The following is a 24419-nucleotide window of genomic DNA, read 5'->3' on the forward strand; positions in this document are numbered from 1 at the left end:
CCTCTCTGGCAACAACTGTGTGCCAACAGCCTGCCCTATCGTTCCAGTTGTCTCAAAACTACATGAAAAAGCTATCTCTCTACTATGTAAAAACAGTGAGTGGTGGGCTGGTAGGAATGGGGCTGAAGGTGGGTTTGCTTTGCTCATCGGGGCAGGGTTGGGTGCTTTTTTTTTTTTTTTTCCGTCACTGAAAAAATAAAACAGTCCGCTGTCCAGCAGAGGCTGCTTAGACTCTATCCCTCCTCCCCCCCCCACCAGCTCACTCAACGTGGACCTCTGTTTCAGGCCTCTGCAAACACAGCTCCGTCGGGAGGAAGGCTCCCTGGCCAAGGGCCGTGGCGTAAGTTCTACTGTGCACGTGGGTAAAACTGGGGGGCACAAACCCCCCTCCTCCAACGTAGCCCCCTCTTTGGTGCTGAGGCATGGTATGGTAATCCTCCACGTTATCGTACTGGGACACCATAGTCATAGTGCTTTGGCGTTTCCCAAGGGTTTGGTATGGGTAGAGGAGGGCAGAGTCCCTCTCCATGGTTTCGGGGTGCTGCATTCTGAGGCTGTGGCTCCGTTCGGGCTTGGGCGGCGGTGCCATGGGGGAGGCAGCGTGCTCCTCCTCTTTATAGCAGTCTCTGGAGTGTTTCTCTATGGATGCAGTCGGCCTGGCTCGGGACCTCTCCAAATCCGGCCTGTCCTCTGCCAACCTCACCTCCTTGTGGTTCAGTCTCAGGGTCTCCTGGTTTGCCGGGATGTACTTCCCGCCCGGGTGCTGGTAACCAATGGGCTCGGAGGGCTCTGGGCCACCTTTGGGCCTGTAGTCGGGATAAGGGGGCCCGTTTTTGGATTCGGAAGGCTGCCTATGGCTTGCTTCCTGCTGCAAGTGCGTCCTGTGTTCGTTTGCGTTGCAGCCCGGCTCGTGCAGCTTCCTGTTCCGGACGCTGCTCTGCTTCTGGGGAAGGGACGGCTTCTCCGACTGCCCGTTCCCGTAGGCCCCGTGGTAGTGGGCTCTGTCCAGCTCTGGCTCAGGGTGCTGCATGTAGTAACGTTCGTCCCCCTCGGGCGTAGCTGCTTTCGCCGGGTACCTCCCCTCCTTCCCTTCTGCCACGGTGAGGAGGCCAGTTTTCCCAGGATCTGATTTGCTGCGCAAGTGAATCGCATCCAGTCCTCCCAGTTCCTCCTGCAGCAGCGGGGCCATGTTATCATACTGGGACATCACCGGCCCCTTCACCTTCTGGCGCGTGCGGCTGTCGCGGCGAATAGACTGCATGCGGTACTTCTCCATGTCCTCGAGGTCCCACGACATGTACATGTGCTTGATGTCCGGGGCAGGAGGCACGTCTCTGCTGACGAAGCTGTGCTCTTTGCCTGCCAGGTGGCTGATGAGGCCGCCCCGAGGGTAGGCAGACAAGCTGGGATAGCGGTACAGGCCTTTGCTTTGCAGCCGCGAGGCGTACGAGGCAAAGTCTCGGCTGGGCAGGGCGTGGAAAGGCCTGACCCGCACAGTGCTGTAGGGGTCCAGGTCGTAAAAGCTCCCATCAGCAGTGGTGTAATAAGAGGAGCCGGAAGAGCTGGAGTAAGGACTGTACCGGTAATGTACCCGCCCGTTCTCAAAGTAAGGCTGCAGCTGCGTTACGTGGTAGTCGGAGTGGGGCTGATACGGCTTGTACTGATAGAGGGGCCGCGGGCAGTACACCGGCTCGTCGTCCGGAGGCACCTCGGTCCGTGAAATGGGAACGGAGCGGATAGCGGAGGCGGCAGGGGTGGGGACGTGCAGCGACTGAACCCTTCGGATAGTGGGGTAGGGCGGAGCATCCTCGGCATAGCCGGCGTTACGCAGGCCCGTCGGGCTCACGGAGGACACAAACTCGGTCCGGCTGCGAGGCTTGGCGTGGAGAGCCGAGGTGCTCTTCCCTTGGTTGGTGTAGGTGTTGTAGCGAGTGCTTGCAGAAGTGGGCGTCTCTGACCGAGGAGGGTAGGCTTGGTGCTGGTCAGGCTTGCTGTGGTAGGAGATGTGAGGAGGAACGCTCTCAGGCCTGTACTGATGGATGGAAGCCGGCTTGTGGTGCACGTAGTTGTCCGGCCCGGAGGGCTCGGGGATGCTCTCCGGCTTGGGATGCGGCACATACACGGACTGCAGGGAAGCGTGCTTGGGTGGTGGAGGTGGCGGCGGCGGCAGCAGGGCTTCCTCCACAGAGGAGGCCAGCATGGAGGAAGACAGGAAGGCGTGATAATTGGAGTTGTGGATGGCGTCTGTGTTGTTTGAGTGCATGGCGGCAGCGATTTTGCTCTCCAGCGTTCTCACAGGTGGGACGGGGGGTGTAAAGCTGTAGGAGGAGTGAGTAGGGACGGACTCGGACCGCAGGTGCAGCGGGGGAGCCCTCGTAGTCTCCCGAGGCTTTTCCAAATGGCTCTGGTGGCCCGTGGGCATGGAAGAGGAGCAGCGGGTGGTAGAACTGCTGTCTGGGAGGAAAACCGGAGCAGGCTCAGGTGGCTTTTCGGGTGCGGTTGCACCCCATACCTACAGGGAAGAAACCGGTAGAAGTTAGAGGCAAGCATCTTCCCCCCCCCCAAATCTGTAGCTAAAGTATCACGGATGCTTGTATGGATTAGTTCAATGTAAGTGTGGTTTTGTTTGGTGTGTTTTTTTTTTTCCCCTGTGCCTGGTGTGTGTTTGCTGTGGAGAGCTAGTGCTGCTCGCTGTAGAAGAGGAGAGGTGCGGGTTCCCTTTTGCAGCAAGGGCAGCGTGATGCCCCTGGGAGATTTCGGGACCTGTCACAAATGGCAGCCGAGGGGCGTGCGAGGGCTCTCTCTGCACATGTCAAACTGGAGGAAGGGGAGGAGGTGGCCGTCTCTCCATAGCAACAGGTTAAAACTTTTACACGGTGGCCCGCAGTGTTTTGCTAGGTGGTGCGCTTATAAATGTACTTGTCTTACTGAAAATGTACCTGGATTTAAACTCCTCACGCCCTGCTGAGCAGATCGAGTAGCGTAATACAGCAGAAACCCCTTCCTCAAACGTGCCTGCAATGCTTAAGGCAGGCTGCAGGCGCGCACGTTTCATGGGCAGCGGGTAGTTCGGGTTTCTGAGTGAACGCTTCCATGTCTGACTCGCACTGGGAATCTGACTCGCTTTATTAAAGAGGGCGTTGGAAGAGGATATTGTCAGCCTCAGTGAGGATGTAAAAACTCTTACCTGCCCCTGAGCACTTCTAAACCAGCATTCCCTGTATCAGTCACCCCAGCGGATACTTTTTTCCTTAAAACCAAGGGATGTTCCCTTGCGTTCACTTAGGAAATTCTGTGTTGCTTTCCTGTGAGGCTGTGTCTGTGTCATGTTGCTTCCAGCGACCCGTGAATCCCCTTGCCTCTTGCCATTTGGGTTTGGACCAACCCTCCCAGAGCTCAGCCTCCTACAGTTACAGACCGGCTGTGCATGGATGCTGTGCTTGCAAATATGTGCAAGGCTGGGGGGGCACACCCACGTACCTGGCTGGAACTACTCGCTGCTTTTGCTGAGGCCGCTGGCACTTGTCCCGTTGCCGACTGGTGATCTTGCCTCTGCGGCGGGGCGGGCTGGCTGGTCGCGAGCGTGCGCTGCGCGGCTGCGACGGTGACGTCCGCCTGAGCGGTGGCTGGAGCTGCTGGCCCGCGGTTGGGCTCGGTTGCTGTTGTCTGGATGGTTGTTAAATACAGCATCGAAGCCGGGGCGCTTTTCTCCCCGGCGGTTACGACAGGAGGAGGCTGAAGTTTGTCCTCAGCTGTGCAGGGAGGAGGGTGGTGCTTGTCCCCAGACACGCATGCACGGAGCGGGGGCTTATTGACAGCCAAGTCTGTTGTGGGTGGCTCCCAGTCAGGCAGTGCAGCTGGAGGATGGTGCTGCGTGTGCTCCCAGTCCCCAGCGTGCGAGGGGAAGTGAACTTTGTCCCCCGCTTTAGCTGGGTGGAAGCTGGACTGCTCCTGCTCTGCATCTCTGCTACCAGGCACGTCCCCAGGCATGCCAGTGTGGAGAGGGGGGGGGGTCCCGGTTTCCAGGTGCACCCGGTGGGTGGTTCTGCTCCCCGGGTGTGCCGCTACCTTGCAAATCCTGCTCTGCTGGTGCACCAGGCTGGAAGTGAAGTCGGTTCTCAGGCAGACCGGTATACGGGTGGAGCTTGTCTGGAGCACCAGCAGAGAGATGGAGCTTTTCTAGAGCTGTGCCAGCTTCAGTCTCTCCGTAATTTGTGCTTTCAGAATGAGCATCTCCTGGCCTTTTCTGAGACTGAGCGGATGCTTGCTGCGCGGACTCGGCTAACGCTAGGGCTAGCATGCGCGCTGCATTTTTCGGAGGAGGAGGAGGGATAAGAGACACAGAACTGACGGGAACAGGATCCTGGGGGGAGTCGAGGGCAACTGCTCCTAATGGGGGGAAAATTGAGAGAGAGAGTGATTTTATGTTACCCAATAAGGAGAGTGACCTAACCTTAATGACTATAATAAAAAAATAGATGCTTTCCACACTTTCACAGTGGCAATTCCTTCTGATGTGAAACGCTCTATCTTCTGTCTCACATGCAAACGCTGCTCAATAGCACAGCAGTTTCATCACAAAAAAGGAAAAAACACAAGAGATTGTCTAAAGGCTCCTCTTGTATTTCTAGAGAGGTAGGAAATAGGTAGCAGAGAATGAGATACCCTTACACAATTTTGATCATAAGGTTTTAGGTGAAAAGGTCCCTTCTTCGAGTGTTGGCAGATTTTTAAATTAAAAAAAAAAAAAAGTATTAGGTGGTCTATTGGCTGAAATGATTTAGAAGGACATGCTATATAGCTTTTCATGTATGACAGGATGGGGAAGAAAAAAAAAAGCGGTACACAAAGTATTATGGAAAATTATCTGAGATCTGTGTGATGTGGGGAAAAGGCAGAGGTTAAGACCTTACTGATCTGCACAGCCCTGCAAGACACTTGTGATCAGAACTGACGGGCAATCCCCTCTCCTAAAAGGCACGCAGAGGAGGATGGTTTTGAGAGCAGGTCCCCTTTGGAACTTAAAGAAAGAATGGAGGAAAATGCACTGTACCTGGCTGTGTGTGTCCAGTGGGTACAGTCTTATTCTGACTGCTTGACATTGGTCTCTCGCCTTCTTCTGGCAACTCTGGCTTGCCAGCAGGCACTAGCTGGGCATGCTGTAGCTCTTGGTGGGCTCCTTCCCCTGCTCCCGTTTCACTGTTTTTCAGGGGCAAGGACATCTGGGTTGGGGACCTGTTTGTGATATCAGTGATGCCAATCCCTTTGCTCCAGCTGGAAGCAGAGGAGTTTCTAGATGTGACGGGCACTCCTCCAGTCGCTTCCGACATGCGGCTGGCCAGCGCGAAGGAGACGGGTTCCGATGTAGTCAGCGGTGGCGATTTGATGGGCTTTCGCCCATTCTTGGGTGAGAAGGTGTGGGGTTTGCAGGCCTGCTCTTCGGTTGGGCTCAGGTCCAGAGTAAAGAAGGGACTCATCTTCTCTTGGAAAGGGGAGACTGGCTCAGAGCTCGTGGCACTGCCTGGTGTCTGGGACTGGCTGCCTGATTCTAAGTCCTTCTTTAGCAGGCTTGGCTTCTCCTTATTGACGCCCACTGACTCCAGCAGCGAGGTGCTGCTGTCCAGGCACTCGGACTCTGCTTGGGGCGGGCTGCACTGAAAGGACATTGGGTCAAAATCCAGGCTAGCGACTCCGATATCCGGCGGGCTCAGGTCAACGTCTTCAGCAGATCGAGGAGAAATCAGGGCAGGAACGTGGATGAGCCCCTCGTCCCCGTCGCTGTCGTTGTCGTGGGGAAGGTTGTCATAGGAATTGCAGCGATTCATGTTTCCTAAGAGCTCTCCGTTGAAGGAAGCAGACAATGCATCGCTGCTGGACCTAGGTCTTCTGGGTCGGAACAGTTTAGATTCACCTAAGAACGAGCAGATACATATGGCTTAGTGTCAAACTCTTACCATCCAGGAGGTGATGGTTCGGTGGTGTTTTTAAAGCAGTCTTAAGGCGGTGTGCAAGATGCTCACCTGGTGAGCTCTAAACACAGAAGTAATGTAGTTAGCAGTAACTGTTAATTACGTTTGCTCAAACTCCTTTACGGCAGTTGTCAGGTCAGATCTAGTCTGAAACTAAGCTGTGTGCAAAAGCAAAACTAGTTTAAGTGTGCAGTAGACCTAAGGCTTTCTCGGAAAGCGTTTTTCCTTCCTGATGCCCTCTTTTCCACCTTAGAATAGAGCGGGGAGATGGCAAGGAAAGAGTGTAAGGGGTGCCGGCTACACAAAAGCGAGACATTTACTTTTTTTACCTTAGAAGGAAAACAAAGGCCTGAAGGGCATTTCTCTGCGATACCCATCCGTGTTGGGCAGCGGTAAGCTGCTTCATTAATGAGCAAGTCCAGGGGTGGAAAATCTTTTTAAACATTAAAGTGTAGGTACAACTTTGTCTTACCATCAACAGCATGCAGAGAGGTAAGCGATTCTTCGCTTTTAGCTGAGCGAAGAGTCCCGCTGTCTCCTCGTCCACCTAAGGAAATGCAACAGAGACAGGTGAGAAGCTGAATTATAAAAGCAGTTTATGTTTGGCTACATAATGGTGGCAGGAAAAACACAAATGGGTTTCTAGCAAAAGTACCACTGGCCTGAGAGTAGCAGTTGTGCTTTTTTGGTTTGGGGTTGGGTTTTTTTTTGATTTTACTCTAAAGCCCTTAAAGAAAACCTTTATCCTGTTGCACTGTTAAGACGCTTGGCTGTCTGAGACAGATTGCAGTCCTGTTTTGCTGGTCCCTTTCAACCCCTGATTCTGTACTACCAGGCAAGAGGCAATTACAAGAGAGTGAATCAATGTTTGATACTCATTTTACAGACTGGGGAAAAGCAACCTAGCAAAATGGTAACTGCTGCAGATGAGAGGTTGGGAAACAACTCCCCACATCATCCTGCTACAGCCCCTGTCTGGATGGACCTGTGATAACTGGTTGGCTCCTACCAGCAAACAAAAATCCCTAAAAATGGGGAAGGAAGTAACATTTACAGAACTCATTTTATGAGTACTAAAGAAGTACGACCTCGGTGCTCCAAGGCAACCATCTTAAAGGGCATTTGTATAATGCGTTTATTATACTGAAGACTGCGAGGGTTATAATTTCAAAATGGCACCAGGAAGAGGACAGGATAAAAGTCCTCAACTGGCCCATGTGTAGGGATTTGTGGTGTGTTTTACTGCAAAAACATATTGTTACTATTTTTAAATTTGGAAAGAGGCAGTAAACCATATATGGAAAGGGCTGAGAATTCACAGCCTACGTACATCGGGTACAGCTACAAAAAGTTGTTGGATGCCTTCTCTAGTTACGCTGGTGTAGCTTTTGGGGTGAACGTGTTTGTGGAAAACCGCCTTTACCTAGTCTAATTGTGTGTCTTTGGAGAGCAGCAAAGGGAGCCAGAACTGTATTCTTATTTCAAAGTAAGAGTGTCAGAAGGAATTATTATAGAGGTGCCCATATATTGTCTTTCAAAAGCTACTCTGGAAAAAAAGTGTTAGAGGTGCATGCTCTAGCAGGTTTGGCTCTTGAGCTAAAGCGAGATCCATCTAGGAAAGACAGCAGTCAACCGAAGATGTTATGAAGATGTTATGCATGGCTTGAACGCTAGAAGGAGGTAGAAGCACACTGTAAACATCAATTTCTGCATTGCTGAGAACGCCAGCTTTTTGGAAGCTGGATTTGCGCCCTTACCTGCCAGGGCTATGGCTTTCATTTCTGAGGGCTCACTGGGATTGCGCTGTAGTTTGCGTTTGGACACGGATGATGATTTTCCCAAGTTGAAGAAGGAACGCCAGCTGCCAACTGGCGATTTCTTCATCTTGCTGGGCGGTCTTTTTCTGGAGTGAGAAAACAGAGCAAATTGTTGGAGGGGGAAGCTGCATTTAGTTCCTGGTACTGCGTGTTTGTTATTAGTGCTATCCGGCTTCTGCCGAAACAAAGCTTAGAAATTCGGTCTCTTTTAAATAGCTGAGATGTTTTCATTCTTACAGCTCAGCCCTAAAGTCTTGTTGGGTAAATTCCACCGAACTATGCAAAGCAGGTGCAGCGCAGGTGAGCAAAGGCTCCGTACTTGTACAGTACAGCAGCTAAGGCACGGCTTTTATTTACCTGGCAGGTGCGTCAGTTCTCTGAGGAACTGTGCAGCCATAAAAGGCATTCAAAAGCCTCTCTCACTCATGCTATAAAATCATATTCGTCTCCTCCCACTGCCATATTTAATTTCCAGTGGCATCAAATCTGTCCAACTGCTCCACTTTGAGGGGAACCTAGATTTGTTACAGGCAATTAGTCCTGTAATCTGGAAAACCCCAATGTCTCCAGGTGTTCACCCTGTTTATATTTCTGTGTGCACAACTAGCACAGGCATCTCTACGCATCACATACAGGACGGCTTTATACATTTAATGATAACCTGGCTAAAAAGCAGGCAGTGGCACAGAAGTCACATGGCTAAACTAAGTCCACCAGACAGTTGATGTAAGCTGGACCGTCACAGAGTCCAAAGCAGGTGGAAAACTGGCGACGGTACTTTACGTGCGACTAGTGTCAGTCATAGCAGCAAGTTCTTGCTGTGATCAAACCCACCCAGGTATGACACATGCTGGAAAGGAAACTCGTCTCTACCTTTCTGATGGGAAGTCTATGACCGTGTGGAATTTCCCCTGTAAAGCTGCAGGGCCTTCTCCTACTTCTATGTATTTGCTGTCTGCCACGATGGGAGAGTTGATCTGGGCTTGCGTCCGTGCCTGTGCCTCCTCCAGCGTGAGCAGCTTTGTGGAAGGAGAGGACACCAACAGAGACTTGGGCCGTGACAGAGAACTGTGCCCTGTAAGGGAAAGCCACAGGCAACAAGGAGAATCAGAAAACAGCGGTACGGAGATCAAAGCCCTGGGTCTGTGTGTCTAGGGAGGTGCTGTGTTTTTCTAAATCGTTGTTATCCAGGCACTGAAAGATGTGGTCAAAATAACCATGTTGTCAGAGGTATGTTTATGACAAAAAAAATTCTCATAATTGAGAGTAGTTTAGTCTATTAAAAAAAAAAAAAAAGGCAGAGGGAAGCAGGTAGGTTAGAAACCTTTGCTGACATACTTTACTTAAGCTTCATCTGTGTGCTAAGGCCTGTAAAGAAAGCGATGGTTTTTCTTGTTACAAAGCTTGGCCTCAGTCGTACCCAGGCTCCACCTCCCAGTGCAACAGGAAATGCCACGTGTGGCTCCAGTTGCTGCAAACTGATGTGCAGATGGACACAGTGAACAGCATCTAGCTGCGTGTCTTGCCCTTGGCCTTTTTACAGCTTGTCCTGGTTTTTGGAGATGAACATGTACATTTTTGTAAGAGCAGCCGATGTTGCGCCTGCTGCTAGGACCCGTTAGAGGAGCACAAGGGAGCCTGTTGTAAGAGCAGCTCTCTTTTGTTTGCCATTGCTTATTGTGCCAAGTATTTGTATTCTCACACAAGTATGTCATCCCTTCACATCAACATCCTGGTTGGTTCCACTCCTGCTAGTATCCTTTTAGCATCACAGCTCCTGTGTAAAGTGTACACGGTCTCGTGTGTGTTTGTCAGCTGTAAATGCTATCCCGGGTGCAGTCTGGGTTCTGGCTGCCTTTGCAATAGCCTTACCTGGAATGGCTTAAAGCTGGCTTGGGAATGCCACTTCCCCTCCCAGGGGCGGGTACAGGCAAGGAGCCGCGCTCGTAAACAGGGGCTCCCGGCAGCACTGGAGAGGATGCTGCTGCCTTGCTGCAGCGCAGTACTCCTGCGCTTAGCTGATAGGCTGCGAAACAGCCTGACCCTTCTCCCTGCCAGTTTTGTGTCAAAGCACGCTGAATGCGACTGACCGAGTCATTAAACAATTAGCCGAATTTACATGGTCCATTCTAAGCCTGGATAATCATTTGGCTCGGACTCTTAGCATGCTTATCTTCCCCTGGCAGAGCTCAGCCTGCTGTGGGCTATTACTGTACAGCCAAGCTAACCTATGGCTCCTATTCACTTAAAATTGCCTTCCAGTAGGAACAAAAGCTGGACTTAGAGCAACTCTGCTATCCTATGTAGAGGTAGGACCTGTTTAAAAGTGGGGAGCAGCAAATATGCTGGGAGGACAGCTATCTGTACTCCATGGGTGATGGTAACTGCACTGACTGCACATTTCATAGGAAGGGCGGGCTATCAAAGCAGACGGTACACACTTAATGCTCCTTAGGATTAGGTAATAATAGCTTGCGGCATCCACGTCTATTGATCTAACATACAGAGTAAACATTCTTCCTGGTGCAACTCTGCTCGTTTTCAACGGAACAGGTATACATACTTATGGTCTTAGTAGTTACTCAAGGGAACCTGTAGGTTCCAAGGCTGAATGATGTTTCAAGTGCTCCAGGGTTGGGCACAAATGTGTCGCAGTTCATTCCTCACCCTAAAGCCACAAATCAGCAATATAAGCAGAGAAGCGGGCAATAGCTGTAGGGCCAACCCAGACTGAGCCACGTGGCTGGGCAGCCCTGCTAATCAACGCACACAGGCTGTGCAGAAGAAATAACCAGAACAGCAGATGTCAAAAATATTCCCTGTTAAGAACAAGACTAAATTTCTTGGTGTCAACATTACTGAGTACAGAGAGCTTTCTTTAGATCAGTTCACTTCTATTTATGTTCTAAGGTGCTGATAAGGGTAGACAGATCATGCATGGTGTTGTACTGCAAGATAGCTCAAATGGATGAGCATGCAGGAGCATCGATGATGATGGTTTTAAAAAGAAGGGGAGGGAGCAGGGGGGAGACAAAGATTTAAGAGATTCCTTACAGTTTCTCAGTGCTAGGACATAAAAGTAGCAGCCAAACATTAAGATGTGCACTTCTGCAGAGCATCCTTGGCTTCTAAGAAGGGTACCCACAGCAATTTCTAAAACCAGGCCCTGTTTGCCTGGTTCTAACATCATAACCCCGGAAATCTGTCCTCTGGATTATAGTAAGAACATATTTCAAACGTCCCAGGGGAGGCAAGATACCCATTAAGTGTCTGCTACCTGCTTTGATCAAGGTAAAGGTAGCGGAGGAAGACGCACCTGCTCCATCTCGTATGACTGAGCTGAGTTTGGAACTGAAGAGGACATCCACGTGGTTCAAGATGAACTCCACAACTACCGACTGGATTCGCACCTCCATGAAGGCAGCTGTTCCGCTGAAGCAGGCAGACTCTATCTGCTTTGATCTGAAAAAAAAAAGGCAGATCAAATGAAACGCAAGCAGCCAGAAGAACATGGGAAGATGCGCTCCTGTTGGGTAAGGCTTTCGGCATGTGGTGAGCTATTGTGCCTGGCTGCTCAGGCAGACAAGGCTTTAGGGGCAGGTAAGAGATTAAATCTCATCAAAGATTACTGAAACTCAGCAAAGATCATTACACAAATGACCATACTGGCGAGTGATTTATATCCAGATTTTGCTTTCAGGTCCGAGTCTTACTGGAACGGCAAGAGGAACACTGCGTCTAGAAGGAAAAGGAGTGTGCAGCAGGCGCGGATCGAGGTAAATGAACTGCACGCACAAAGCGTGTTGCTTTTTGTTAACTTATTTCCAGATAGAGTTTAATGCAGTGGCATTGTACAAAGCTCACTGTGGCTTTCTAACGCGATTTTCCCTCTAGCAGGGAATGTCTCCAACTGATCCTGCTCAGCGAGCACCCCAAGATTCACAAAAGCAAGCTCAAACAAGAGATCATTTGACTACTTGTGGGTGAATTGCCAGAAAGGAGAAAAGAGCTTACCCTCATTAACTGCACACAGGGGAATCTATGACTCGGGTTTCTCAGGTTGGTAACAAAAGCAGTCCAGAAATCAATACAATAGACGCCAGGGTGATTTTTTTTTTCTTTTTTTTTTCTTCTTTTAAAGCAAAATTCTTAAATTACGCCATTAGTTTTAAACTACCCTATTACGCACATTCAAAACAAATTTTAGGGGACAGATTTATCCAAGATCATTTCCATAAGTTTGAATTTTTGCAGCCAGAAGCTGTCAAATTAGACTGTAGAGACTTATGCACGAGGGTCAGGAATCCTTCCTGGCCCCTGCTGACCTGCCGTCAGTGGGACTGCGTCGCGGCGAGACAGGATAATACTGGGGTGTTCTCCACGGGTGGTTCCGCTGACAGCAGCGGGGGGTGTTTTACATCGCTAGTTCAGGAACTTGCCAGGTGGTCTCAAGCCCCTGCTTACAATGACTTCCCATCAGAAATTTTTACATTAAATGGAAGAACGGACTGGCTGCTGAAAGTTAAGATTTTCTGGAGAATGGGTATCTGTCTGTTTTTTATAAATATAAAAACTTACCTGGTCTTGAAATGGGAAAGGGGAGAAAAAAAAAAAAGAGAAGAGTACCTTAGGAGGTTTGGAGCCCAGACAATTGCTAAGTTCTTGGTGTGCATATTTGTGATGGAGCAGTAATCAGCTAGACGAGCTAAGTGTCTCATTAGGAACTCCAGTGTCCTGGAAAACAGGAGATAGGCAAATATTCAGCACCAATGAGCAAAGCCATGTTGCAATTTCCAAAACAAACCCCAGTTCATTATTTTCTTTTGGTTTGACAGCTCACCAAAAAAAAAAAAAAAGGTTGAACTATGTACTCTGAGACTGATGGTAAAGTTGTCTTTAGCAAATAATTACACCAGGGTGGGGTGAGGGGAATCTCTCCTGATGTGTCCAGGCTCAATGAAGAGATGGCTGAAGCATCTGCTCTCAGTCCAAGAGCTGGATCCAGCAAACACCGAGGCGGATGGGAATAATCTAAGCGCCACCAGCACGGCAGGATCTAGAAGCAGAGCGCCCCGGAAATCCATCACTGCAACGCTGCGCAACAGAGATGCACCCTTTGCACGGCGTGTGGTAGCACTGCACTGCTCCTTAGACAGGGGTGCGAAAGGATGTTGAATGTTAATTTTGGTAAGGGGGGGGAGTATTTATTTAGATACCCCAGGATATTGCAAACCAGCAAATTGTATTTGAGTTCTAATAATTAAATTACTGGCTACGGGTTTGTTATAGGTATATAAGGCAGATAGAAGGTTAAACTTCAGAGGTCTCTGTTCGCATTAAAAAAAGTTGGTTTTTTGTATTAAACACTCCTGCTAACACCCACGAGGAGGAGGGAGCACAAGGTGGTAATAAAAATGCTGATGCATCCTCTTGTTGCCTGGCAGCAGGCCTGACTTGTGTCTGTCTCGCTGCGTATCCGTTTTTGGGTTTGGTTTTTTTTTGGGGGGGGGGGGGGGGGGGGCATGACATCAAAATTCCACAAATGGACAAGGCTTGAAGTGAAGATGGATGTGTCTAACTAGAAACAAAATGGACACCTCCAGCACTGCCCTGCTCCAGCCTGGGTATCTGCGTGGAACTTCTCATCACTGAGTAGCAGAAAAATAAAGCATTTTTTGCCTTTTTTTCATGCAAACCTTGGGAAAGGAAGAGCAGCAGCCCTGTCTGTGTACATCATTTTGCACCCACATATCGCCCGCACCCCCTCTCCAGTCTAAAGCTATGGCACGCACACAGGCACCACCCCTAAACTAGGAGTCATTTTAGGGAAAAGGTGGAATGCACCAGAGAAGAGTAGGCAGAGGAGATGAGTTTGTTTGTGAGAAGGTCCTCTTCAAGGCCCTGCCCCCTTAATTAACATCATTAATATTAATAAAATATTACAATTAGTTAATACAAAGTACCAGCTCTTACACTAATTAGTGTATTTAAAGAGCATGTAGCACACATTTATAGCTTGTAACACATTAGTTAGTTAACCATTATAATAACAGCAATACATATAATTAGTAATATATTATAATAATAGTAATATAACAATAAGTTATTAATATTAAAAACCATATATCACTCAGGTACAGCATCACAATTGTCCAGCCAATCACCATACATTACAATAATTAATATTTAAATATTTATTAACCCAAATTATTATAAATAGTTATCACTAGCTAAAGACCTGTCTTCATGCATTACAAGTGGACACTCAGGGCACAGAATCATAACTGGTTCTGCAAATTAACATACATTACAATAATAAACCACTGCTGATTGATGATTATCCTAAAGATTGATGAGGGTTATATTTTATAATATACAATTATATTGGATACAATTATACAAATATATATTTGATACAATTGTAATTGATGCTTATCATATTCTAATCAGCTATTAGTAGCCAAATATCCATCTGCGCACACTATGCATGGTCACCCAAACCACTCGGGACACAGCATCACAACTGCTCCAGCTCATTACACTAGTTATTGTATTCAAATAACTTTCAACATACATCGTAATTAGCTATTTGTACCAATTACAATATGTAGCTGGTCAAGACTACTTACTATTACTTATTAAGACTATTTAAAGAATCATTACCATATAGTATTTTAATTAGTCATTAATACCAATCACCGTGCTTTTTAGTCTGATGCCTATTTACCATACCCTGCCCTAATTTTTAATACTAAAGACCATTAATGTGGTGTTATACTTAGTCAAGACTCATTACCATATAGCACCAATTAGTTAGTAATTTGTTTGAATATATTATTATTAGTTGGTGATTTTTTTTTTTTTTAAACATCATATTATAATTACTTAGTCTACTACAGCATTGTTATGATTTGCTAGTTACTGTTATTGCTGGGGGGGGGGGCAATTGGAGAAAGACCAAATTAAACTGAAGGGCTGAACCAACTTTTTGGTTACATTTCACTTTTTTTAATTGTGATTCCTAGCGCTGGTATTGCGCCCCCCCAAATAAAACTATTTCCTTAGTGATATCATCAGCCACTTCTGGCATTACGAGCTTGTGTTTCTTTGCCTCCTCTAGGTAGTTTCCAAGGAAGTCAAATAAGACTATGCAAGGTATATAGTGTTTGTCTGGTAATGAGCTAATTAAAATAGAAATCAACTTTATACAGCCATAACGCATTTTAATACACAGTGCGGCTAGCTGGAGAGGGAAAACTGGCATCGTAGCATTTCACTCCTGAACCGCTAGCGATAATAAAACGCCGAGCTCTAACCAGAGCAGCGGCTGCACTAACCTGTAGTGAGGAGGGGGCAGCTGTTGGATGACATCGTGGATTTTAACCAACCGTTCCTCATCTGTAGCAGCAGAAACCGCATCCTGGAACAAGGCAGGGAGGGATTTAGCTGCAAATAAGACCAGATGCCTGCCACAGCGTCTTGAACCACGCGCCCAACGCACTGGCCTTCAGCGCACGGCGTTGCTCTTCGCTGCCTTCGGAGAGGGGTCTGTCTCTTGGGGACAGACCGGCGCACAGATAATGTGAGAAAGGCCAAGTAAATCAAGAGCTGGGCCACTTCACGGCTTAACTGTACAGAGCAATTCCTCGCAGAGAGCGTTCAGCTCCAAGCAGCGTTTGCTTCTAATCCCACTCCTGTGAGAGAAATCACTGGGGAATGGCAAACCATAGGGGGATTCTTGCAAGCACTGTTAGTGTCCCAGTAACCTTCTACTGGGGCCCCGAAGTGGAATCGGTACGGTGTGGCACGGGGGACAAAGGTGCGTGTGAGTAAACCTGAATGGGAAACAGAAAAGGGACCTCAAACCTGGGGCGCCGCCGCACTTTTGAAATGGCAGGATGCGACCAGCACTGGGAACTCGGTGTGCAGGGTCACAAACCGGATTGGTGCTGGGCTGGTAATTTTGGAGATGCGGCGCTTCTCATCTCCCTGAAAACCCCAACTTAAGCGGAAGTAAGAGAAAGAAAGGCGTGTGACAGAAAGGTTCGGCTCCCTCCTGGATCCTTTTCAGTATTTTTCTGTTCAACCTGTGTAGATGCAGTCACGCTGAAGTGGAAAGTGGAAGGCATGGCCTTGTACTTACTGAGAACTTCTCGTAGAGTTGGTAGGTCAGCAGAGGGTTCGGGAGTTCACGGAAGTACAGTTTGCAGAGGGAGCCCACGCAGTGAATGTCTTGGATGTAAATATCCTTCGTCAAGTCAGGAATCTGCTCGGAGTCAAACTCGTGGCTGGAAATGAGAACAGAAAGATGGGCAAAGGGGTTTGAAAAGGAGGAATGAAAATAAAACCCAACGCAAATTACAGTCAAGAAAAGCAAGGGTTTCCTGATTTACAGGAAAAAATAAAATACTTAGTCACCAAAGCCACACGACCTATGGTTGTGCTGCTGCTAGACTAGATTCTTCTAAAATGAGACTTTTTTTTTCCCCCCTCTCTAATAAGGCATTTTCAGTTAGTTTTACAATTGATTGGCTACTCTGCAATCCCTTTTGCTCCAACAGGGCCTTCCACAAAGTCTCCAGAGAACGTCTGCCAAGACCACGGAGACAACCCGAATATTTAACCCCCGAGAGCTGTGCCGGGAGCTGCCCGGAGGAGGAGTGCCCACAGGTCTGAGTGAAAGCTGCTGTTCCTTTGCGTTTCAAGGGCCTGGAAATGGAAGTGATAAAGCAACGCCGAGCAGCGCCATGGGCAGCTGCTGCACGTGGAAACCAGCGTGTGCAGAAATTCCCTGGGGACAAGCTGGTGAGCTGAGCACGCCTCTGCTACAGCGCGAAGAGAGCCAGGAACCACATGAAGAAAATCCCCGAGCATTCCCTTGGTATTCAGCGAGAGAAAAACCAAAATCACAAACATTTATGAAATAAAAGCTGAGCTTAGAAGGCCAAGGGCTGGCTCGCTGCTGGAGTATGTGCATGGAAAGTGCTGTTTCAAATTAGCAGGAGGGATTTGCAGAGGCTAACATGGTGAGTCAGGCCACGGGGAGCTGTGCGAACACGGCTGCTCTAGCTGAAGCTCAGTTTCCCTACAAGGGATCTTTAAGCTGTAAAGCAAAACGGCTTATCATCGACGCGGGGAGTCATCCTGTCTACACTACAACCGCAACCACGGCGGGGGCTTGGTGGCAACATCCCCGGTTTCTTCCCCTGTCCAAGCCAGGCAAGTTGTAACGCAGGAGATAAAGCGTGCCTTCAGCACAGCTCGAACGCTGAGCCTCCAGGACAGAACCTCTGCCTCCAGGACAGAACCAGTCCGTACCCATGCCCGAGGCAGCAGGCGTATTTGTAACCGCAGCGGTCAACCGTACGTCCCTCACAAGATCGGGAAGGAGCTCCTGCGGGCCCCGAGACACGAACGCTGCGCGAGGGAAGCCGTTCGTGCTACGCCAGACGGGGCGGGCAGAAGGGGTCTCTCCTCCTTCAGCCAAGAGGGTGAACAGGCCACCCCAGTTCCTCATCGCAAAGACAGCACAGGAGGAGGAAATAAAGGTCTCTGCCACAGCCTCCAGTGTTGGGTATACGCTGCTCCCACAGCCACGTCCTGACTCATCACTTACTCATAGCTGGGAGAGAAACTTATTTCCTGCGCTTGGCTCCACAGAAGAGGGGAGAGCTCAGAAGGGAGACGAGGGAAAGGCACCAACCCACCCCACACAAAGACACTCAGCCTTGGCTGAGATTCTCTGCCCTGATCCCACCCTGCTCCAGTACTCCCAGTGCTCCAGTACTCCTGGTGCTCCAGTGTATTCTCCCTGGGAACAAACCTCACGCCGTGTCAGAGACCTACCCCTGCAGAGGCACAATACGGAGTGAAGAAAGGGAGGCCCTGCTACATTCAGCCTTTTTTCTCTCGGCACTGGCTGTTTCGAGAACTACACGTTCTTTCTTTTGACCCCAGAAGAAGATTTTCTTTGTAGAAGTATACGACTTCACAGTCCCTCAAAATAAGCCCGGGCCAGAATACGGGGATACACACATCAACCCAATGCTCGCAGTTTTGCCTACCAGCCAAATAAAGGCGGCTACTGCACCACTGAAGAGCCAACCTCCATCCTGGAAAAAATCTCCCATGTGGAATAAATTCTCTAACTTTCTCTCCAACCAAAAAGCCCTTTAAATCTGGGAGATCCAATTCTTCTATGTGAAACTTAAGAACAGTGACTCATGTATAAGGATACGGCAGCCCTAGCTTTGAAATAAGCCTAATGATCTGTTTATATAGCTGGAAACTACAGCAATGCAACGTGTCCCACATTAATCAAACACTTATGAAAATGTGTAGCGATTTAGATGAACAATAGGAACGGTGTCTACAAGTGATGCCATGTACTCCCTTCCTTTTGACTTCAGAACATCTCAGAACATTGAAAAATAGGCTGTCACTTCCATTCTCTGTACTATACCAGGGAGTATGCCATTAAAGTTTTAGAAAACCATTTTTAAAGCACCTTTGGAAAACAGTGAAGGAGAAAACGGTCTTGGCAACACAAAGGGAAAAAACAGACTAGGGCAGCGATTAGAAAGATGGTCCAGCACAAGTCAAAATTGGGAATTAAAGGGATGTAACTGAAGCAAGGGCAAACATTTTATTCAGCCAAGACTGCTGTGGGCAACAGCTACAATCAAGAGTCTTTGGAGCCTGCGTATCAAAGCCTCGGGAGCAGATTTTTAAAATGGAACTTGCTTGTGACGAGAAACAGGATTAAGCCGAACTGGAATAAGCCCATCCATACAGGGGTTTGTACAGTAACTGCACCGGCTCAAACCTGTCCAGCGAACTTGGGAATAGCTGGTACAAAGAGGATATCCTTCATATGGAAAACAGCCCCTTGCTGCCTCTGTGGGGCCGCGGGCCTAGGATCAACACCGGAATTAGTCACATCCCGCTAGGCTCAGTCCCTTCACAACAAATGCATGCCAAATGACGGGATTAAAAACAGCCTCACAAAAGGGTAAAGACCATTCACCGCGATGAGGACAGCTCCTAACTGGGGAGGGGACACACCTAGCCTTTCCCCACACAGCCGCGCAGCACGGCAATGCCGCCCACCAAGAATTATGCAAGTATTCTTTGCATGTTACCAATTAATTGCTAATATGCCAGGAGTCCAAAGCAGCAAGGAGAAGTATCAGCTGCTCAAAAGGGCTCCGGGAGCAAGAGGAAACAGGAATGAAATGTGACAGCACAGTGACACCAAAATCCCAGAACCTTCCGATACTCTATCCCGAAGGAAAACTCCCTGCAAAAATGAATTCTACTGAACGACCCTGTGTTGCTCCAAAACGGCGACAAACCCGGCGTCCCATCCATCGAGTACAGGCTGCGCACCCGCACCGGAGCTGCTGGAACAGCCCGCCCCACAGCTGCCACAGCGCAGGTTTCTGGAAGCACAGCCAGTGAACGTGGCGCGTGCCTCATTCGTCCCGCGCAAAGAGGTTTGTCAAACACAGCGCCCTTACCGTAGCTTCTGGATGTTGGACGCGATCCCAGACAGCCGATATATTCCATCCACAATGCCATGTTTCTCAATGAATTCAGTGCAGCTCTTGAGAACCTGGGGGACTAAAGAACAAGTGCTGTCGGTTAGCTGAGGATGTTATTAAAGTCCTAGTTCAGGTTGTGGTCTTGTCAGATGCCATAAACTAAGCCCAGCTGGGCTACTGCTTTAGCTCTTCCTTAGAGGGGAAAGCCTGTAAGAAATTTAACTTTAGGAGTCGGTGTGGAAACTGGTCAGAGGTGTTCTTTGCTTTAAAGAAACGCCAGGATATGAATCAGGCTGAAAAAAGTCAATTCTGGTCAAGCAGAGACAGTGCAGGTCCCATCACAACTCCCACAAGAACTGTGGTGGTAAATTCCATTCCAGAAGAGCTATTATATTGAATAAATACACTCTCTTTGGCCAAAGACTTTCTTTGTTTTGAAATCTATACAAGATTAACCTGCACTGCTTGGTTTAAGCAAATATAAACATTAAGGAGATGCTACTTTCTGCACCAGGGCCAGGAGAGTTTTTACAACCGATAATTTCATCCCCAATGTCTACCAGAGCGTGACTGGATTTAGATAGCTACACAATATCCCACACTCACAGAGCTTGCAGACAGACCGGGGTATGACAGAATGGAAAAAGTAAGCCCAGAGGATACAATTAGGTGTCAAGTTAATATTCAAGCCGCTTCACCAACCGATTCCTTCCAGTTGACTTCTCAGCCTCATGCAGCATCGGCTGCCGGAGCTATCTGTCCATCCATGTAAGCTTAAGGAGGAGCAAATCACTTTATTTCTAAAAGGGAGGTAAAACTGCCCTGAACACAGAAAGAAAATTACCATTGAGATCTTGTGAGCATCAGGAAATCTTCATGGAAAAAGCTCAGATCCTTGTGGATTCCTCTGCAAGCCACCTTTTTGCTACAGCTCCTGCAATGATCTAGATTTATTCTTACATTAGATGCCAGGTCTGATCAATTTGCCACATGACGCAGATTCTGAATAGGTCGTGTGGCAAATCCCCTTCTATCGAGCAGCAAATGCCATCTGCCAGTCAGTTCTCCTAAGTGCTACTGAACCTCGATGCTCTGTGCTTTCCCCTCCCCAGCCGCTTTGCTGCTTTTTTCCCGGCTTGCGGCAAACACTCACGCAGCTAGAGAATAAGACTCGTTTTAAATGGTTCCCTGGAAATCAGCAGGTGCATCCTGGGCTAAGGGCGCATCTGCTCCGTGCTCGAGCACAGGGCAGAACAAACCCTGCAAATCCCTGTGGCATGTCAGTCATGCGGGCTCAGCTGTAGTAGATTAGGCCCTGGACCTGTGATACTCAAAGATACCAAGAGACAGTCAAAACTAAATCAGTCAGACTCTAGTATGACGCTACTCGGCATTTACAGCACCTCACGCTGTTTTCCAAAGCAAGGTGCGGACTTTGGGGCAAGCAGAGCCCTTGCACATTAAGCAATGGCATAGAGCCTTGGAAACCCAAGTGCTGCTTTTTTGGGGGGGAAGGAAAACCAGCAGAGGTGATCACCTTCTGCTCTCCTCTGCAGGCGCAATGGAAATTTCAACTTCCACTAATGCAGCCAGAAGACGTTTGCAGAAGGAAACCTCAGCGTCCGCTCTGAAGCCAAAGGTACCTCTCGCAGCCTTGTGAGCTCAGAGCAGCACCGCGATTGTTGGCATTAGGACTCAAGCAGACGCACGTTTTGGCATCTGAGCCAGGGTAAGCAACAACTCCTCACCGCTGAGTGAATGCACATTTGGAGAGCATGTTGGTAAAACGTGCATCAGTCATCCACAACACTGTAAGCTACGTGTCTGAGAACAGAGCAGGCGGAACAGACGGCCCTAAATTCTAATACCGTTTCAAAAGCCATTTTTGGAGGACAACACTTACCCCTTTATGCAAAAAGATTCAACGCCTCTTGAAGAAGGAAGTTTTTAAGGCTTGAAGTGGACAGCAAAGGAGTTACATCATACTCAAGCAGTTGCCAAAAAGGGCTAAAATATGTTTTGCATTGCACTACAGCGTTAGGAGACAAGGGTGACCTCGGGTATAAATTGGTGCAGAAAAGCAGAGAGGTGAGAACAGCACCATCCATTGCAGGGAAGGCAAAGGACAAGGCTTTAGATGCTGACAGAGCGGTGTCTTTTCTTCTGTGAGAAAAGAGAGCACCCTAGACCGCGAGACACACCAGACTCATGCTCATTTCGGTTTCACTGAGAACCAAGCAAGACCACGTGAGAAGTCCATGTGAGAGTCTCTCCTCACCACCACCCATTACAAAAAGCGAGAGGTCACGAATCTCATCAGCGAACTGCGGGAGGACGCTGGGCGCAGCACGGCATCAGCGGCATTTCCTTCCACCAGCTGCCCGACTATGGGAGTCGCAAAGGACTGGGTAAAGGAGTTGACCCAAGTTTTAGAGCGTTGTGGCAAGATCTGCTAATACTCAGCTGCAAAATCCTGAAGACTTTAATGGTCTGTACTGGAATCTGAATAGGGGTCCCCTTGAAATTGGTAGCACCCCTTGAAAGAAATGAATACACAGAGAGCTCTCCTGTTTATCTACTCACCACAAACACAGCGAGGACACCCGCCTGCGCTTCCTAATTGAAGGCCTGTGCCAAGGGGAGCGAGCTCTGTGTGCTTCCGAGGCCTTATCCTTCTGGGGTTTATCTAGCTGTGTAAACAAACAGCACGGCAAGAACGGTATTTATGCACCAGTGCAGCTGAGCCGTGACCTGTTGTGACAACGTGAATCGGGTCAAGGGAGAACGGGGGGGAAGGTGAGGGATGTAGCACCAACGATGCACTTCCTAAAGTACTTGTTTGTCATGGAAGATCTTGGGCACAGTTAGAAGAATTTAATATACACTGAAAAAATTTTAGCAGGCTGCTTCTAAGCATTACCTAATCTGGTTACCAGGACGATCTGTTCTTTAAGCTAAATATATCATGCCAGCGCCACAGATATTTTGGGGGAATTCTGCATGGTTGGAGAAGTGACTGAAATTCAAGTAGGGCTTTAATGATACTTGAAGGCCCTTTGCTGGAATGGTTACTTGATTTTTCTGGTTTTTCAACAAAAATGACACCTGACATTTATGTGCATGTTTAACTGCCCTCTCCCCTTGGAACCCCAAGCCCTTTAGCTAAACATACATTTATATATGTGCTTATACACACGTACGGAGGGAACAGCATCTATTACCACCAGCAATGAAATGGCAGGATGACAGCGCAAGCTAAGACTTAATTTTGCAAATGTGAAGTGAGCCAAGACCACCACCGAGGGTGGCTTCTGACATCATGTTGTGACTTTTCCAGGTACCTATCTCTGCCTATTGCATAAATCCCTCCCCTGCTGCAGAGGTGAACTTCTCAGTGCTCAGGTCCTGATTTTGGCTTCTAGATCCCAAACCAATTACCAGATTTGAATCGGAAAGGTATCTCAGCTGCATCACAGCGGGAAACTGATGGAGATTTCTCCTCATAGGATGTAGCAGCACCTACACTAAAATTTGAGTAATGTTAGTTAATTACTGTGGTTTCCTGCAATTATAACAACCAGACTTGATGACGCAGGTGGTTTGTTTTAACAGCCATAAAGGCCCCCCTAGCTCAGCACCCCGTTTCTGACAACCGCCACGGGCAGGCCAGGTTGGGAAAGACGCAAGGAGGGACCAAGCACAGGGTAGCCCACGGGATATCCCTCCAGCCCCAACAACTGGCGCCTGTACCTATTAAGCCCAGCACACAGCCCTGTCTGGTCCCGTGTTCCCAGGCAAGTAACAAAAGTGCACTCATACGGCTGGGTTTATTCCTTTTTGGAGCAATACAGTCTTCGACCGCTGACTCCAGATAATCTCCCTGCAATGAAGTCACTCAGCTGCAGCCTGCTAAACCCCCCTGGCAGGTGCTACATTTGCACACCCACCTCTTTGTGAGAAGCTGAGCACTGTACACGTCTCCCGTTCCAAAAATCAATCGCCTTCCCTCATCCCCTCCCTCCCTTCGCCATCTCAAATAACAGGTAGTTGCAGGAAACAAAGCGCAAAAGGCTGGAAATGTGGACGCGTCAACAAAGGAGACCCCAGCACACTTCATCACCATAGCAGCTAAAGGAATGTACTCAACTCGTTCCTGAGCATCTCTCAGCTGGTTTGAAAGGTTTATTGCATCTCCTAGGGCTCGTTAACTGGTTAATTCTTTGCCATTAAGAGGAAGCAGAAGTTTTATGGTTTTCATTCTGGAGAACATTTTGATTCATCTCGAAATCAGGCACATTTCCTTTCCTATCATCTTGGTTTCATTTTTTCCTTTTTAACCTTTTGTAATGTTCCCTCCCTGGGTTTTGGGAGGGTTACTTTACTTTTTTGGGTTTGGGTTTTTTTTATTTTCTTAGTAGGTTACTGGAATCAGAACTATTTGTTCAGCCTGGGGAATGAGGCCTCCCATCAAGCTCCCCTCCAGCAGCGTCGTTTTCACAATATTACAGCAATAAGGTGAACTGCCGCACAAGCCAGGCCTTTTGGCTGGTTAATGGACCATAGCACGCTGAAATGCAGCTGCTCAGCTGAATTCCACACATAGCAAACAAACGTGGAAAGCTGAACCTGCAGCCCAGCAGGAACAAGGAAAATGTAATAAACTGTCCTGTGTGCCACTCCGAACCGCCTAACAAAGGTAATAACCATGGCCGTCAAGTACGTGTACCGATACTTAGGAAGCGTATGAAAAAACCAGAACCGAGTGAAGGAAGAGAACAGAAGGTTAAGGGCTGCGTTTTGAGCCACGAGAACAGAAATTTAAACAATCAGCCACACGACAAAGGTGGAGGCAGCTCGCTCTGCGTTGCCCAGGCTGCCTGTATAAACATGAGGAAGGATGGGTACGTGCAGAGGACAGAGCGCCCCAAGAACACCCGGTACAATACAGAAGGTGCAAAGCACATTGTGGATGTGCTCCTTTCTTGAGGTTTTCTGACTAGCTGAGACTCTGACAACTCCTAGATATCTGAGATTAGCCAAACAAATCCCGTCTCCCTTGCTATATTGGGTTTTGTAAGAACCCAACAATG

The 24419-nt window shown here is 48.5% G+C and overlaps 1 protein-coding gene across 1 annotated transcript in view; it reads right to left on the reverse strand.

Annotated features, from left to right (window-relative positions):
* Positions 1 to 259: 259 nt before the first annotated feature.
* Positions 260 to 24419, reverse strand: part of ARHGAP32 (Rho GTPase activating protein 32) — a 157042-nt gene continuing 132882 nt past the window's right edge. Inside the window, 12 exon segments of the mRNA XM_075723289.1 lie at positions 260 to 2512; positions 3481 to 4011; positions 4013 to 4389; positions 5054 to 5911; positions 6442 to 6516; positions 7727 to 7872; positions 8660 to 8861; positions 11103 to 11248; positions 12413 to 12520; positions 15124 to 15206; positions 15930 to 16074; positions 19306 to 19408. Of these exon segments, the coding sequence (XP_075579404.1) occupies positions 260 to 2512; positions 3481 to 4011; positions 4013 to 4389; positions 5054 to 5911; positions 6442 to 6516; positions 7727 to 7872; positions 8660 to 8861; positions 11103 to 11248; positions 12413 to 12520; positions 15124 to 15206; positions 15930 to 16074; positions 19306 to 19408 (5027 nt within the window).

The sequence above is a fragment of the Pelecanus crispus genome, chromosome 19 (assembly GCF_030463565.1).
Source record: "Pelecanus crispus isolate bPelCri1 chromosome 19, bPelCri1.pri, whole genome shotgun sequence".
Classification (NCBI taxonomy): Eukaryota; Metazoa; Chordata; class Aves; order Pelecaniformes; family Pelecanidae; genus Pelecanus; species Pelecanus crispus.